The following is a 16,175-nucleotide window of genomic DNA, read 5'->3' as shown; positions in this document are numbered from 1 at the left end:
TTCACAAAAGTTGCGTTTCAAATAGGTTTTGTTCATTTCGATTATTTAATTTACTCCGAATTGCCAATTTCGTGAAAAAAAAAAAAAAAAGAAAGAAAGAAAAGAAAAGGCGACAAATTTAATATACCTAATGTACTTTCGGAATCATACAGCCTATTGTTTATTTTATTACAGCTCTCAGAAAAATACTGATTATTTATTTATATTATCATTTACCTCAAAATTTTCTGGACGTACGGTCATGTCATAGAAATATTTAACAAAAGTAAACAATTATGGACTATTAATGGCTGACTTATGATGATGATGACCATATGGTTTACACCTATTACATAATAATAATAATAATAATAATAATAATTTATTTTTTATAATTCTTTGTCCTTTAACCATTTATTAATTTATCCGGTATAATCGTACTATTTACTTAACATTATAAATATCATTTCAATTTTTTATAGTTTAATTTAGTTCTTTTAACTTTATTTCTATTTTGTCCTAAGAAAGAGTATATAAATAATCTATTTGAATTATTAACTAATTAATTAAGGTATAATAATCAGACGTAGAATGAGTTTTAGGGCTTTTGCTTGTAACGGAACGCCTTGTAAACCACAAATGACACGTGGCGTTGTTTTGTCGCCTACTTTTCTTCCATCGGCCACATTCTCTCTCTAAATTCCACCGCTCTCTCTCATATAGAGACCGCTGGTAGCGTCTAGGCGGAGGAGGTCATCTCGATGGACTGTTGGAAATTTTAAGGTTTGATGATCCTTCTGTTTCTCCTTTGCACACAAGCACTCCCAATTTCTGTTCGATTCTGGCTTTTTTGTTCATCGTTTCTTCTGTGATCGAGCCTGTGTGTTTTGTTGAATTGCGGCAGTATGGTGAAACCCTTGCGAGAAATTGATTAAGATCAGCGATTTCTTATTTTTTATTTTCAGTTTCAAGGGAAGAAGGAACAGGAAAAGTGGGGTAAAGATATGGATTTTGAAGAAGGTAGTGGCGTGGCCGGAATTTTGCATTCTGGCATTGATGATTAATCTTGATTTCTTCTGCACTAGTTGAATTTCAGAGTTAATCGATCTTTCTGAACTCGTTTACCTTCCCCCCCTTTTTTTAAGGAAAAAGCATTTCTTCTTCAGGTTGCCCTGAAAGGAGACAGAAACAAGCGGCGGCGAGAAATGAGCGGACAGAGCGTTTGGGGTTGAGTTTTGAGAAGCTGGTGGTTTTTGGTGGTGTGGAGAACATGAATCGAAGTGGCGGTGGTGTTGATTTAGGTGGTGGGGGGCCGAGAATCAGTGAGTGGAAAGATATTCCTGTGGAGCTGCTGCTGAGGATTTTGTCCCTGGTGGATGATCAGACGGTGATTCTGGCCTCTGGGGTCTGCCATGGCTGGAGAGATGCCATTTCTTGGGGCCTCACGCATCTCTCCCTCTATTGGTATATGATTCTCTCTCTATATATTTCTTTTCCCTTATGCTGTGTCTTCCTTGCTCTGTTTGCTGTGGATTTTATTTATATGTTTTGAAGTGGTCCTAAGTGTGATTCTGCTGTTTTGCATCGTTTATTGGATGGGTTTTGGCTTCTTGTTTAGTTTCTTATTGCTGAAATAGTTCTTGATATTTGTGAAGGGGAAAGAAAGGGGATTGAAATGATGATTCCCTGTTTGTAGATTTAGTTGATGATCATAACTTTTTGAGGCTTGTATCATTCTTTGATTGAGACACCTATTAATCTTTGATTTGTTAAGGAAAAAATTGAGGTTATGTTCGTGGGATTTTGGTTCTTGGTTCGAAAATGAGATTTGACACAAGTTTGGTCTTTCTTGTTGGGATCCTTTAGTGTAATTTTGTGATTGTTGTAATGTCTTTTGCTTCTGTGCTGCTCAGGAAATCTAGAATCAAGTTTGAATGTCTTTTAACTGTCAATTTTACGTGTTTGTAATTCCTGTGGGTGGTGAGTGACTTAGTGTTTTCTGTTAGGTGCAAGAAGAACATGAATAATCTGGTTGTGTCACTGGCTCCGAAGTTCACTAAACTGCAGGGCCTAATTCTACGGCAAGACACTCCGCAACTACAGGATGATGCTGTCGAAAGAATTGCTGCTCATTGTCACGACCTCCAAGAATTGGATCTCAGCAAGAGCTTTGCGCTGACCGACCGGTCTTTGTACGCGTTAGCCCGCGGTTGTCCTGATCTTGTGAAGCTGAACATCAGCGGCTGCTCTGCTTTCAGCGATTCTGCCCTCGGATATTTGACGGGCTTTTGCCGAAAATTGAAACACTTGAATCTATGCGGATGTGTCAAAGCCGCAACGGACAGGGCGTTAATGGTAAGCGTGGTAGCGATGCCCGTGTTTGTTTGTTTGCATTTTAATGAATGTTTTTGAGATTGTTGACGATATATTTCCCCGCAGTCTATCGGTTACAACTGTCATCAGCTGCAGTCGTTGAACCTCGGATGGTGCGACCATGTCGGAGATGAAGGCGTAAAGAGCTTGGCCTACGGCTGCCCTGATTTAAGAGCTCTCGATTTGTGTGGATGCGTTCTTATTACAGGTTCAGTTACATTTATCAATATATATATATGTATGTGTGTATGTATATGTACACTCGTGTTTATGCATTCTATTGATTTGATCGATGATGTCTGTAGATGAGAGCGTGGTGGCGCTGGCGAACAACTGTCTGCACCTGAGGTCGCTGGGGCTCTACTATTGCAAGAACATTACAGACAGGGCAATGTATTCACTGGCGCACAGCCGGGTGAAGAGCAAGCACGAGGTGTGGGCGTCGAGGAGGTACGAGGAGGAAGGTTTGATGAGTCTGAACATCAGTCAGTGCACTGCGCTGACGCCTCCGGCCGTGCAGGCTGTCTGCGACTCATTCCCGGCGCTGCATACGTGCCCCGGCAGACATTCCCTCATCATCAGCGGCTGCCTGCACTTGACGTCCGTGCACTGCGCTTGCATCGCCGCGCATCGGCCGGCCGCCGCCGCGGCGATTCCCCATCTAGCACACTAAGGTGTGTGCATATATTGTTATTATTATTGTGGTTAGTGTATGTATCTATGGCTGTGATCGGAGTTTAGACAGAGACATTTGCGAATTATGTGGACTTTTGGACACCATGATCTTGATATGGATGTGTTTGTTTGCTTCTGTTCTAATGGAATGGGGATAGATATGGTAGTAATTTGTTAATGGGTCGGGTGGGGTCGGGTCGAAAATTTTATGTTTATAACGGATATTAAAATTTTTTACTCGGGGAATTTAATTAAAAATCTATCTCCGAATCTGCTCTAATTTTAATTTGGAATTTTACTTTTTGGTTAGAAGGTCCAGGGGCTTCGTGCGTCTGCCCAACTTTGAACAGTGTGGGTCCTTCTGTAGTTGGGCTCCCGGAGCTGTGGGTGTTCAGGCTGAAAGTGGGCTATTTGAAACAATAGAACTAGGGCCATGGTCCATTTCAAGTTTTTATTAAGAATAGATTGTCTATTTACATATTTTGGACCAAAATAATTTTTTTACTCAGAATTATTCTGCAACTTTGTTGTTTACTTTTTGCAAGTAAATTTTTTAATATTTAATATTATAATAGGTTAGAGTGAAAAAGACGAAAATATTCCTGTTAGTATTGTGTAATACAGAAGTAACGATATTTGTGTAATATAATGTAAATTGAAAGGGTATTTATTATGTTAAATAGATAGTACAATTAAAAAATGGTAATCATGTTTTGAGACGGACAAAAAATAAAAAATAAAATTTCTTCAATGGGACACACGGAGTATTATATATATATATATATACACGGGTGTGTTTGTCTAGAAATTTACAAAAATTTTAACTATTCATAAAAAAAAAAAATTTCTAAAAACATCAAATCAAATACTTATTTTTTTATTTATTATATTATACTAAAAAATATTTTTGTGTTCAAAATATCAATCAATACTTATTTATATTACGTCGTACAACGATTCAAATTAAAATTTTTTACTATTTAACTCATTTGCTAAAAATCCAAAGCCCAAACAAAAACACCTAAAGATTGTTAAGTAAATTGACAAGTGCACTAATATATATTTTTTCACTAAATTAAATAGGTGTTGAGTGTATGATTTCGATTTTTCGAATTTATAACTACATGAAGGTTGAATTGGGTAAACTTATAGTAATATTTTAATTATATTAAATTACCAATTTTTTTATAGTAATATTTTAATTATATTAAATTCCCAATTTTTTTTTTATAGTAATATTAGTATTATTTAAACTAAATGAAGGTTGAATTGGGTAAACTTATAGTAGTATTTTTAATATCACTTTTACTAATATTTTTAAATGTTGAGCATATATTTTTATATTTACAATTTTTCTTAAAGAATTATTAGAATGAAATCTTGTATAAAGTTGATTAAATTTAATTATATTTTTCAAATTCAAATTATTATAGATATCATCGATTTCAAATCTATTACTGGCTTTGAAAGGGATTGTGAATGGTCTAACATAACATATTATTTCCCATATCAGATTTTTTTTATTTCTATGATGCAATATTATTATAACAATTGATACGTAATATAATTATGATATTTACTTAATTAGATTTTTCATCAATTTCAGTAATCAAATTGCAAGTGATTAACTCTTTCTCGGTCAATAATTGTTATTATTATCCCTATTTTAATCGAAATTATTGAATTATGGCTACTATTTATTTTAATACTTTTATATTTTGTGTGCTTACTATAATTAATTTAGCTAGGAATTCATCTTATTTTAATCACCATAATAATATTCACACATCAGTCCAAGTTACTAATTAATAAAACAAAATAGCTATACACATTCATAATTTTCAAATTGCAAATAATACTGTTGGAAAAATATATATATAAACATCTGAATTTGAAAAAAAAAAAATTACCATGATTGGTATATAGTTGTTCTATTTAGGAAAATCAATAAACTGCAGATGTTCGAAACCAATATATATATATATATATATATATATTTCTCATATACAAAGCACAGTACAGAAAACCCTGATTTAGAAACCCTCGCAAAATGCAGGTGAAGGAAACTACCGTGGTGGTGGTCGGAGGTGGGCCGGCGGGGCTGGCGGCATCGGTGTGTCTGACCATGGAAAACGTGCCGAACATTGTCCTGGAAAGGGACGATATCTACGCTCCACTGTGGAAGAAGAAATCCTATGATCGATTACGCTTGCATTTAGCGAAGCAATTCTGCGAGCTTCCTTACATGGCGTACCCGCCGGAGACGCCGAGGTACGTCCCCAAGGACAAATTCATCGATTACCTGGACAGCTACGTGTCGAAATTCGGCATCAATCCGGTCTGCAATCGTCGGGTGGTGAGCGCCGAGTACGACGGGGAGGCGGGGCGGTGGATTGTGGTGGCGGAGAACACTGCCGCCGGGGAGGAGAAGACGTCGGCGGTGGAGAAGTACGTGGCGGAGTTCCTGGTGGTGGCGACGGGGGAAAATAGCGTGGGGCGGATTCCGGCTATCCCCGGCCTGGAGATGTTCGCGGGAGAAACGCTGCACACGGCGGATTACAGAAATGGGAAGAGATTTCAGGACAAGAGTGTCCTCGTCGTAGGTTGTGGCAATTCCGGCATGGAGATCGCCCTCGATCTCTCCAATTGGGGGGCCCAAACCTCCATCGTCATTCGAAGCCACGTACATATATATGTAATTAATATGTTTATTTTTTAAAATGAAGTTTTAAAATGATGATGATGGATGCAGGTACATGTTCTTAGAGACGAGCATGTGAAGGTGGGAATGGAGCTGCTGGAGAAGGGGGTGGAGGTGGAGACAGTGGACGAGGTTGTAGTGATGCTGGGAGACGCCATTTATGGAGACCTGAGTGAGTACGGAATCACACGCCCATCGGAGGGTCCTTTCCGGATGAAGCAGTCCAAGGGCAGATCGGCGGTCATCGACGTCGGGACAGTCGGCAAAATCAAAGCCCGTCAAATTAAGGTATTCCCGGCCGTCGAGGAGATCGCCGGAGAAGACGTTCATTTCGCCGACGGTCGGACCGGCCGGTTCGACGCCATTGTCTTCGCGACCGGATATAACAGCACTGTCATGAAATGGCTCAAGGATGATGGAGGGCTGTTTGGTGAGAATGGAATGCCTAAAATGAGATCCCCAAATCACTGGAAAGGGGAGAAGAAGATTTACTGCACTGGATTTGCCAGCGCAGGCCTCAAAGGGATCGCCATTGACGCCCTCAACATTGCTCATCATATTACCACCTCCATTACGAATCAACCAACATAATTGTCTACAGGCCCATTGTCCTTTTATTTTTTTTTTTTTTTTTATGTTTTTTGGGCTAGCTAGAGCCAGTAGTTTGATAATAAAATTTTATATATTAAGCCCATTATGAATTTTCCTACAGCATAAACTAAAATTATATATAACTTTATAACACCATAATAAAGTACGACAACTTATTAATTTAATTATCATGAAATAATGATGTACATATATTATATTTCTCCATCACCCACTGTTATAAATCCTATGTTACTATTATTTCTTATTTGCTCATTTAATAATCTATCACCGTCTATTTCTCCAAATTTCGATCCTCTGCATCCTGACCGTTGGATTTTGTGGCGGCGGGATCATCGATTTTATTCTCTATGGATTCCGCCAACGATTCTGCCTTTCCTTCCACCTCTTGTACCTGAGTTTTGACACGTCATAATTAATTAACACATAAATAATACTACTATTATCGATTCACTCATAATTAAATAAATTAAAATGGATTAATCAGAACACACAGGTCACTTGTCTGACGGCTAAAAAACAAATTATACTTACCAAAACCTCGTATAGTAATCTTGTCGTAATTATCAAGATTACCTCCAACTCTTACACACCAATTTTTTTAATGCCACGGTCAAAAACTGAATTATATTATAATCAAATACTATACCTCTTAATTAATTTCATTCAAGTAATTATATAATATACAGACAATGACCACTACAGTAACTAGTTATTCCTAGGAAATATAATATGCGCAGTGCTGTCCGAAACCGACTTGTTCAATTAAAATATATGTAACAAAAAATCTAAGTCTAGATAACAATTTCTCCTAATTAAAAAGTAAATTTTGTACAAATAAAATTAATTAATTGATTGAATGAATGCAGAAGAAATTAAATAATCGACAATTTAATTAAACCTTATCAATAAAGTCATCAACTGCTCCAGCATCCTTGGCTATTCTCTCAGCAAAATTTTCAACAAAGTCTACAGCCTTTCCGAGTTCTCCGGTGGCCGGAATATGATCGGAGATGTTCTCCGCCACCTTCTCCACCTCCTCCGCCACTTTCTCCACCGTCTCCGCCACGTCTTCCGTCACCTGAAGCGCCGCTAGTAGTTTTTCTGCTCCATCACCACCCCAGACGTTTGTATAATTAAATTAATCTCCATTTTCTCAATTTCTATAATATTTAATAATTATTATATTTGAATTAATCTTTTAAATATATATATTTACTTTTGAAGGTTGGACCACATTTGTAGCTGATCAAAGGTACCACAGCTGCAATAGCCAGTCCAAAAATCCAGCTGCTGTATATATGTGTACAAATTTCAACTCACAACATTTACTAATTAAATAATAATAAATAAATGAAAACTTACAAAATATTTGGAGGTCCTGGAGGTGGAACTCCAGCAGAATCCATGCCGCTGTGGACTGCAAAATCCCTAAAATCAAATCAAACGATTATTGAGGATGATTACTGTTCTTATTCAGAAAATTATTCAAACCCTAATTGCATGCATAGATACATATTATATATATATATACCTTTTGTGTTTCTTGAGATAGTTTGGCAAGATTCTTGCGTAGGTAGTAAGTGATTGGAGGGAGTTGTTCTGTTTGAGATTACAGACAGACAAATTCGAGGAAAATGAATTCGTATTGGCGTGGGACTTTGTAAGTTGGATCCTAAGATTATAAGAAATATGGTTGCTTGTCATCATCGCCATCGTCAATGATCTCTTCTCTCTCAAATATATATATAGAAGACGAGAATATAATTTATTTCTTGTAGGGAACTAAGAAAAAAATATTGTTCAACAAGTGCTTCTTTATAAACCAATTACTACAACATAAGCAAGAGGTTCAAGAAATGTTTGTGAAGAGAGAGAGAGAGAGAGAAAGCTGAATTTAATTAATATATTTTGTTTACATTCTAAAGGAGATCTAAGCACTTGGTAACTCTAATCAGCTCGAGACACGTACATGCATTATTAATTAATTAAATTTTTAGAATTAATAGTCTGTAGTAATCTAACAATTAATTATATATATATATATATATTTATATCAACGACCTAACGACAATAATAATACTTTTACTACTCTCCTTGTTGAAATATGCACGTTTGCAATATATATCCAAAGACCAAATAATAATATAAATTGTAGCGTTGATGGATCTTGTAAGAAGATGAATATGATGTTAGCTAGAATTGTGGGCTTATAGGATTTTTTTTTTTTGTACGATGGGGAATGCACTAGGACAAATGTGTTAGCAGACACGGTTTTTTTTGTTCATCAAGAATTCATGACATTTGATCATTGAATAATGGGATTCATTACTAAATCCCACAAGTTATTAGAACTTACAAGACTAATTCAATCTTTTTAAATTTTCTTGTGGGCAGTCTATGCGTGTTCAGTTAGGATTTGGGCCCCAAACTTGTCAGTATCTTCTTGGACAACAATTTAGACACGTCATCAGGCACGTGGTTGAATTGTCTATGCCTTTTTAAACTTGTTCTTTGATAACCTGCTCGTAATAATAATTTACTAGGAAAGCAAATCGTATTAGAAAAATACACTTCAAAGATGACAGAAGATTAAAGGTACCCACCTTTTATTCCTTACTTTGTTACAAACAAACACGAAAACAAGTTAAATATAAGGATATGTAACTGAATGCTGAATACACCAACTCTAGACAATAATACATATTCACCAATCACGGTGAAGACACTTTCTCAGAACTCATAAAATCGAAATCAAGAATATAAACAAACAAACATCAGCATATATAAATAAATAGTATGCAAACGAACACGGCCGTGTTGCAGATCACTAAGCCGATCCGTTGGTGTTAGTGTGGAGCTTGAAGTTCTTGGCAGTAGCCTGCTTTTCGACGTTGACCCACGACTCGATTCCGACAAGCTGATTGAATTCTTTGAATGTAGCCAGCTTGTGTAAATGATCCCTTGTAGTTCCATACTCTTTAAGTGTTTTCATCGACTCCTTCATCGCCCGCGCAGCTGCGTAGATCGACGTTAGCGAATGGACCATCAAGTGGAAACCCATTGCCTTAAACTCCTCCGCCGTGTACAGCGGCGTCACGCCGCCTTCGATCATGTTGCACACGCGGTACCCTTTAGTTTTCTGCGCGATTTCCCTAAGCTCGTCCTCGTTACGCGGGGCCTCGACGAAGCACGCATCCGCTCCGGCCTGTGCGAAATTAAATTGCAATAAATTAGATTTTGAAAACAGAACAAGATAGAAGAGAATCGAGAAATAATCACATCATAGTAAAGGTTGGCGCGCGCGATCGCGTCCGCGAGGCCGTGTTTCTCGGACGTTCCCCGAGCATCGGTTCGGGCCACTAGGAAGAAGTCGGCATCGCCGATGGCGTTGCGGGCTGCCCGGATTTTCGCGGCGTGTTCTTCCGCAGGGATGACCTGAAAATTAGAAACAGGGGAAAACAGGGGAGGTTTAATTTTTATTACTACATGGTTGGATTAATGATGAGGTGTTGATTGTGGATCTTATTACCTGTTTTCCACCCATGTGACCTGTTGGATCACATCAAGATAAGAATATAGGTGAGAGTTAAGAATCATTACAAAAGAGAAACTGATTCAAACAGAGTAAAGAACAGCCACTTACCACATTTCTTGGGCCATGCTTGGTCCTGTCAACAATGAATTATCTTTGTCATACTTTAGACACAAATGAATAAGTTATTGACAGATAGATAGATAGATACCTCCAAGAAACAGCCAGCTGCACCTGCAGCTATCAAATCCTTAACGGTCCTGTGAACGTTAAGGGCGTTGCCACCGCCGGTGTCTGAGAAGGAGCAAGAATCACTATTTATTCCCTTTTATTACATCTAAGAGTGTAGATGCACAGACGTTGGAATTTCGTCGTGATCGAATTATTTATTTATTTATTTTTGTACTTTTTTGCAATCCCTTTTTGTTGTTTTTTTGTATTTTGGGCACGTGCTGTTCATGACGTGATTTTTGGTGACAGGGTGTGAGAGTAAGACAGCAACTTTAGGAGTGGATCCAAGAATATGGTACTGATTGGTCCCAACTCCCAATCCATCACATGCACCAGCCTCAGCCATTAAAGATTTCGTGGCAAGAATAATTCCCATCTAAAATTCGTGGATCGAATTTGTTAACTAAATTCGTGGATTGAAGGATTTTTGGCATTCATTGTTTTTATAAAAAGTACTCACTCAATCCTTCAATAAAATTAGCTCGTTTGGGTCCGACAAAAAGTTAATATTTTTTATTTAAAAATTAAAAATAGTTCGGAGTATTTTTGAAAATTTAGTTAAAAAATAAAGTAAATAAAGAAAAAAATATAATAAAATTAGTGGTATTTATTATAAATAAATGTTGAATGAAGAGTAATAATTCAATGTTATTACGGTACTTTGTCAAAATTAGTAATGAGATAAATTTAGTGGACACACTGAGAAAAATAAAAACATTGTCACGGTACTTATTTATGTTATACTACCATTTAACTATTTCAAATCAAAATTTTTAGGGAAAAAATCAATTTTGATTCTAATAAAATTAAAGTTTATCAATTTTGGTCCAAATATACAAAAAACTCACTATTATAAACAATTTCAATCAATTTTGGTCTCATTTTAAACAATTTCAATCAATTTTAGTCTCACCATTAAAAAACTAACGGAAATTGTTGACGTAGACATAACGGAGGTGACGTGGCATTTGACCTGAAAACTAAACGGCATGTACAATTATACACGCCCACGTTGTTATAATGCCACTTATATTTCAATGTATAATGTTATACGACCATGTATAATTCTACACGGCCGTATACTTTTCTGTTTTGAGCTTAATTTTTTCTTTTTTTTGTTATATTTTTTTAAAAAATAAAATTGAATTTAGAATAGTCGATATAGTTAAAATGGAAAAATATCAATAATAATTCTAATAATATTAAAATGTATCAATTTTAATTCAAATATGAATATTTATCTAGTATATTTTTTGGAAGATTTTGTTAAAATTCTAGTCTTTACCAAAAAAAAAATTCTCTTAAAAACATTCAATTACAAAACTTTTTTATTTTTATATATTATAGTATTAAAAATGAATTTTACATTTTAATACAATTTCAACATAGATATATACTCCCTCCGTACCATGTAATATAGATCTATTACTGTAGACACGGGAATTTAGGTAAATATAATTAGTAAGTAATTAAGAAATATATTAGTAAAAATAATTATTATTTAGAAAAAATAATTATAGATTAAGATTAAGATAACTAAATAGTTTAATTAAAATTAAAAAAAATTAAATTTTAAATTTTAAAATATGATTAAAGTGTATAATTAATTTTTCAAAAAAGGAAAGAACAAATTATGTGGGACGGACGAAAATAGAAAATAGAGACAAATTATGTGGGAAGAAGAAATATAATTGTATTGAAATAGTAAATTATTTTTTAATACTATTATAATAGACAAAATTAAAAAATAGTTGTGTAATTAGATGTTTTTAAGAATTTTATTTTTTTTTATAAATAATAGAATTTTAGACAAAACCTTTCAAAATAATATATCTTATAAATTTTTATATTTGAATTAAAATTGATAAATTTTAATTATATTATTATTACTTTTGATTTTGTCAGTTTTAACTATATCAACTATTTTAAATTCAAAATATTTTTTTTTAAAAAATAAATTATAACATAAAAAATTTAGACTAAAACAGAAAATTAAACAGGCCGTGTGGAATTATACATGACCGTCTCACAATATGTTCAAGTATAATTATATACTGAAATATACATGGTTGTTTAACAATATGGCCGTGTAGTTTCAGTGACATGTCAGCAATTTCTATTGATTTTTTTAAATACGGACCAAAATTGATTAAAATTGTTTATAATGTAACCAAAATTAATTAAAATATTTATAATGATACTAAAATCAATAAATTTTTTATATTTGGACGAAAATTAATTTTTTCTCAAATTTTTATTACGAATAAAACCAAACCCAAAATTCTAACACCACCGAAACACACCCTTAGCCAACACATGGACAGGCCGACAAACAGCGTTTGTTTTTTCTTAAAAAAAAAAACAGAAGAAAAAACCTTGTTTCCAGCAAAGAGAAGACAGGAAAGAGTTAAAAGACCCTACCGGCGTCGGCAACAATGGGGATTTCCGGCGCAGCGCTGCAAATAGTTCGAGCAGCGGCGGCCATCTCCGGCGGCCTGGAATTAATTACACAGGAACTCCAATTACTACACGCATTCAACTAATAACCAAAAACTAACTACAATCACGACCAAAACCAAAATAAGCTTACGTCAGCAATCCAATGTCCGGCTTCCCGAGGTAGGAGGCGGAGACGGAGTAGCCGGAGATGAAGCCGGCGGAGAATCCGGTGTCCTGAATAATGGCGGCGGAGAGGCCGTCGTAGATCCCCGGCAGCATAACGATCCCCTCCTCCTCGATCAGACGGTGGAGGCGCGTCGGGTAATGGCGGACGACTGAATTGCCGTTGGTGTGGTGAGACATTGCTGCTGTCGGCATCATCATGGACATGTCACGGGAAAATTAAAAATGCTGTCTTGGTGTCTGAAACTGGCGAAATTCAGGCAGAGAGAGAAAGGCTGCTGCAAAGACCAGCCCAGAAGTGAAAGAATTGATAAGAGGTGAGGTAATTGAAATAAAAAAGCCTGATATATATAGTACAATGTACGGTAAAGAAACGGTGAAGTTTGTTTAGATACAAGTTAATAAAATTTTGAAAATTCTATTAAAAAATAAAAAATTGATATGTGATTCGATGATTTGTAAAAGAAAAAATGTATTTTTTAAACAAAGCCGTGATAAGAGTACGAGCGAGACAGAGTCGTAATACTATTAAATAAATTAACTGGGATTACGATAAGAGAAACGAAAATGACCTGGATTTGTTGGATACGGTCGGAACGAAGACGGATTAATCTCTGCCGTTGGTTGGGTGGGTTGTTTAGGATGAACGGCCTGGATGCGCCGGGAGCTGGAGTGCCAGCACTGGGAAGTGAGAATTTTAATTATTGAATTCGATAAGACCAGAGGCGTTCGTTCGATTACTTATCACAAAAAAAACAAAGATTAAATATATTATATGTAATTTATGTATGACTAATTATAATGTTTAGAAAATGATAAGAGAGGAGTTTCCGTATACGAGTTTTTATATATTTTGGACGATTTCCACTATCAGTATCTTTCTGGGTTTGCTTTTTTTCTAATTACAATGATTAATTTAAATGAATTTAATTATAATTTTGTGTAATGATTGTACTTGTGGTTACGGAATGGAGTGGAAAATGGATATAGACAAAACGGTGCGTAATTTTGTCCACGTCATTTTGTGTGCTACTAGTAATTAATAAAAATTAATTAAGGATATGGTTTGCTTTGGTTTTGTAATATTGTTTATTCATGAAAAATATTTATTTATATTATATTAGGTATTACTACAATTAAAACTTGAGTTATTTTAAAGTTGAATCCAAATTCAAAACTTTAATAGAAAAGCATACCATTAACTGATTGTATAATTATAACATCATCATCGATCCCACCGACAAGAAGATTCTTAAAATAAAAAATATTAGGGGTATGTCTGTAAAAAAAAAAAAAAAGAACATTACGTGTACACCTACATGGCCACATATGTCACTGACGTCCAAATTTCAACACACACTCGCACGTACACGTATGTGTAGGTGAGCCGTGAGGGGACTGGGTGAGTTTATGAGCAGTAAATAAGGTAATAAATGATGTTATGATTTTAAAAAAAATAATAAAATTAATAATTATTATTTATATTAATAACTAGATTATTTAATAAAAATAATTATCATATTGAATTTTTGGGTATTTTCCACACGGTTGGTAGGTTGTTTGGTGTCCATTAAAAATAAATTTGTCCAGATCTTCACTGTAGTGTATAGTCTATCATGTCCTCCCTCGAAATTCGTGCTTTGCATTGATTTCCACGTGACCTGCACGCTCATCCATTACTTCCATTCCTCTCTCTCTCTCTCTCTCTTCATCATTGCTCCACTGAACCAGAACCAGCACCAGCAGCAGCATCCTTTATTAAATTTAAACAAAATTAATTAAGACCCAAAATTGTAATTAGCACATGCATCCGATATCCTTCCTGTCCTCCTCGTCGTTGTTCCATCACGGGGAAGAAATCACCGTCTACGTAAAAACTTCTAGAAGGTCCGTACGAAAGCGACACGGATAAATTCACGCAATTATAATTTTGGTACAAATGGAAATGCACGTATTCTTGCATTACTAACAATATGACGCACGCAACGTGCGATATTATTACACGCAAGTCTGGATTAATTAATTTAATTAATAATGAAATCCAATTTGGGGTAATATAAACAAAGTCGACGTAAATATGTGGCATTAATGGATTAATTGTAATCAAATTGATTATATTATTATGATCTCCCTACTTGTGGAAAAGCACCCATCTATTTATTTATAGCCAATAATCATTACTTTTAAAACATAAAGCAATGGCTGCTAAGAACCAAATATATTAGTAACAATAAAAAAATAATAATAATAATATTTAAATTGCAATAAGCATGTTTTCATTTATTGGCTAACTACCGTGGAGATTGGACTGGTGCACCTTCTCGTCCAAATTCAATTCAACTAGGGTTTGCTAGCTACCTTACTTGAGTTACTTATACACGATAAGTAGAAAAATGGTGGGGATCGATCTGATCGATCGACCTAATCTGCAGAAGCAATTTTATTGAATATATATATATATATGTGAATTTGTAAATATATATATGGTGTCCTAATCGGACAACCTGCAACGATCGACATTAAAGAAAACAGTTTCAATAGAGGGTGTAGAAAAATGATGGAGGAATCTTTTATTTTATTGTAAATAATGTAGTGTACAGATAGATATTGGGTCCAGTTTTGATACCAATTAATTTGTATGTATATATAAAAATACACGATGTAGTGTGATTGTTGTTGTATTTGAAAATTCATATTCTGGATCATGATGCTCTCTGGTTGCCCCAATTATTTGTGTGTTTAGACAATTGTGTAATGAATAGACAGTGGAATTTAGGGTTCAGATTTGGCATTGTTTATTGCAACTTGTGGGGGTAGGAATATATATATATATATGAGCAGTTGGGTGCAGTTAGAGCATTTGCAACTGCATGCCTAGTCAGCGCCACCTCAGCACCATAAGTTGACGTGGCATTGGAGAGGCCACTTCATCTGCGTGTTTCATCATGTTCAATGGAGAAAATAGTAATTTCCTTCTAAATAAACATATTATTATTTATTCATGTGTAGCGAGAGAATTCATGTGGCTCAAACGTCACAAATATCAAATTAAATCTGTAATAATTGGATATTCTAAATAAATAAAAAAAAAAGAAAGTATTATATTAATTTTGTGGTCCGTAAAGAAACAATAATATATAGTCCACCTTCATTTAAAATGTGTCTATGCAAGCGCGTGGGTGCACGTGCCTAACCTTTATGTGCATGTGTATGCACATGGAAATTTAAATTCAGGACCAGGGATGTCAATTGAGACGAATTAGTCCGGACCCGTTCGGATCCGCTCTTAATACAACGGGTTTGGGTCTAAATAATATGTTTTGGGGCGGGTTGTGAATTTGAAATTTTAAATCCGCCTAGATTCGGAGCGGGTTACAAATTTTATTAAAAATCTGTTCCAATTCGGACCCGGATTCGAACCGGATATTTTTTAAAATTATTATAACTAAT

General features: G+C 35.1%; 4 protein-coding genes across 6 annotated transcripts; 2 read left to right on the top strand and 2 right to left on the bottom strand.

The window, feature by feature from the left end:
- The first annotated feature begins 616 nt into the window (after positions 1-616).
- On the top strand, positions 617-3,163 carry LOC127246913 (F-box protein SKP2A). 2 transcript variants are annotated; one of them, XM_051268564.1, is made up of 6 exons: positions 617-762; positions 945-999; positions 1,146-1,443; positions 1,986-2,334; positions 2,419-2,560; positions 2,658-3,163. In XM_051268564.1, the coding sequence occupies exons 2-6, from the start codon at positions 984-986 to the stop codon at positions 3,023-3,025; spliced, it is 1,173 nt and encodes a 390-aa protein (XP_051124521.1). In that variant the 5' UTR covers positions 617-762; positions 945-983; the 3' UTR covers positions 3,026-3,163. The 2 variants fall into 2 exon arrangements, with proteins under 2 accessions (XP_051124521.1, XP_051124520.1); XM_051268563.1 differs by having other exon boundaries at positions 1,125-1,443.
- Positions 3,164-5,077: 1,914 nt separating this feature from the next.
- Positions 5,078-6,326, top strand: LOC127246577 (probable indole-3-pyruvate monooxygenase YUCCA10). The gene is made up of 2 exons (XM_051268021.1): positions 5,078-5,710; positions 5,780-6,326. Exons 1-2 carry the CDS (start codon positions 5,078-5,080, stop codon positions 6,317-6,319), a joined length of 1,173 nt encoding a protein of 390 aa, XP_051123978.1. The 3' UTR covers positions 6,320-6,326.
- A 165-nt stretch (positions 6,327-6,491) lies between these two features.
- Positions 6,492-8,180, bottom strand: LOC127246891 (uncharacterized). Of its 2 annotated transcripts, none has more exons than XM_051268520.1 (5): positions 7,872-8,180; positions 7,703-7,768; positions 7,557-7,630; positions 7,239-7,441; positions 6,492-6,731 (listed from the first exon to the last, which is right to left on the bottom strand). In XM_051268520.1, the coding sequence occupies exons 1-5, from the start codon at positions 8,051-8,053 to the stop codon at positions 6,612-6,614; spliced, it is 645 nt and encodes a 214-aa protein (XP_051124477.1). In that variant the 5' UTR covers positions 8,054-8,180; the 3' UTR covers positions 6,492-6,611. The 2 variants fall into 2 exon arrangements, with proteins under 2 accessions (XP_051124477.1, XP_051124478.1); XM_051268521.1 differs by having other exon boundaries at positions 7,557-7,627.
- A 739-nt stretch (positions 8,181-8,919) lies between these two features.
- LOC127246505 (carboxyvinyl-carboxyphosphonate phosphorylmutase, chloroplastic-like) lies at positions 8,920-13,057 on the bottom strand. The gene is made up of 7 exons (XM_051267937.1): positions 12,694-13,057; positions 12,525-12,598; positions 10,084-10,166; positions 9,984-10,008; positions 9,870-9,889; positions 9,620-9,775; positions 8,920-9,545 (listed from the first exon to the last, which is right to left on the bottom strand). The coding sequence occupies exons 1-7, from the start codon at positions 12,930-12,932 to the stop codon at positions 9,168-9,170; spliced, it is 975 nt and encodes a 324-aa protein (XP_051123894.1). The 5' UTR covers positions 12,933-13,057; the 3' UTR covers positions 8,920-9,167.
- Between the last annotated feature and the right edge of the window lie 3,118 nt (positions 13,058-16,175).

The sequence above is a fragment of the Andrographis paniculata genome, unplaced genomic scaffold (genome assembly GCF_009805555.1).
Source record: "Andrographis paniculata isolate CXL003 unplaced genomic scaffold, ASM980555v1 Contig30END, whole genome shotgun sequence".
In the NCBI taxonomy this organism is placed as follows: domain Eukaryota; kingdom Viridiplantae; phylum Streptophyta; class Magnoliopsida; order Lamiales; family Acanthaceae; genus Andrographis; species Andrographis paniculata.
Note: the sequence above shows the minus strand (reverse complement) of the source record. Positions and strands in the feature narration are given on the sequence as shown.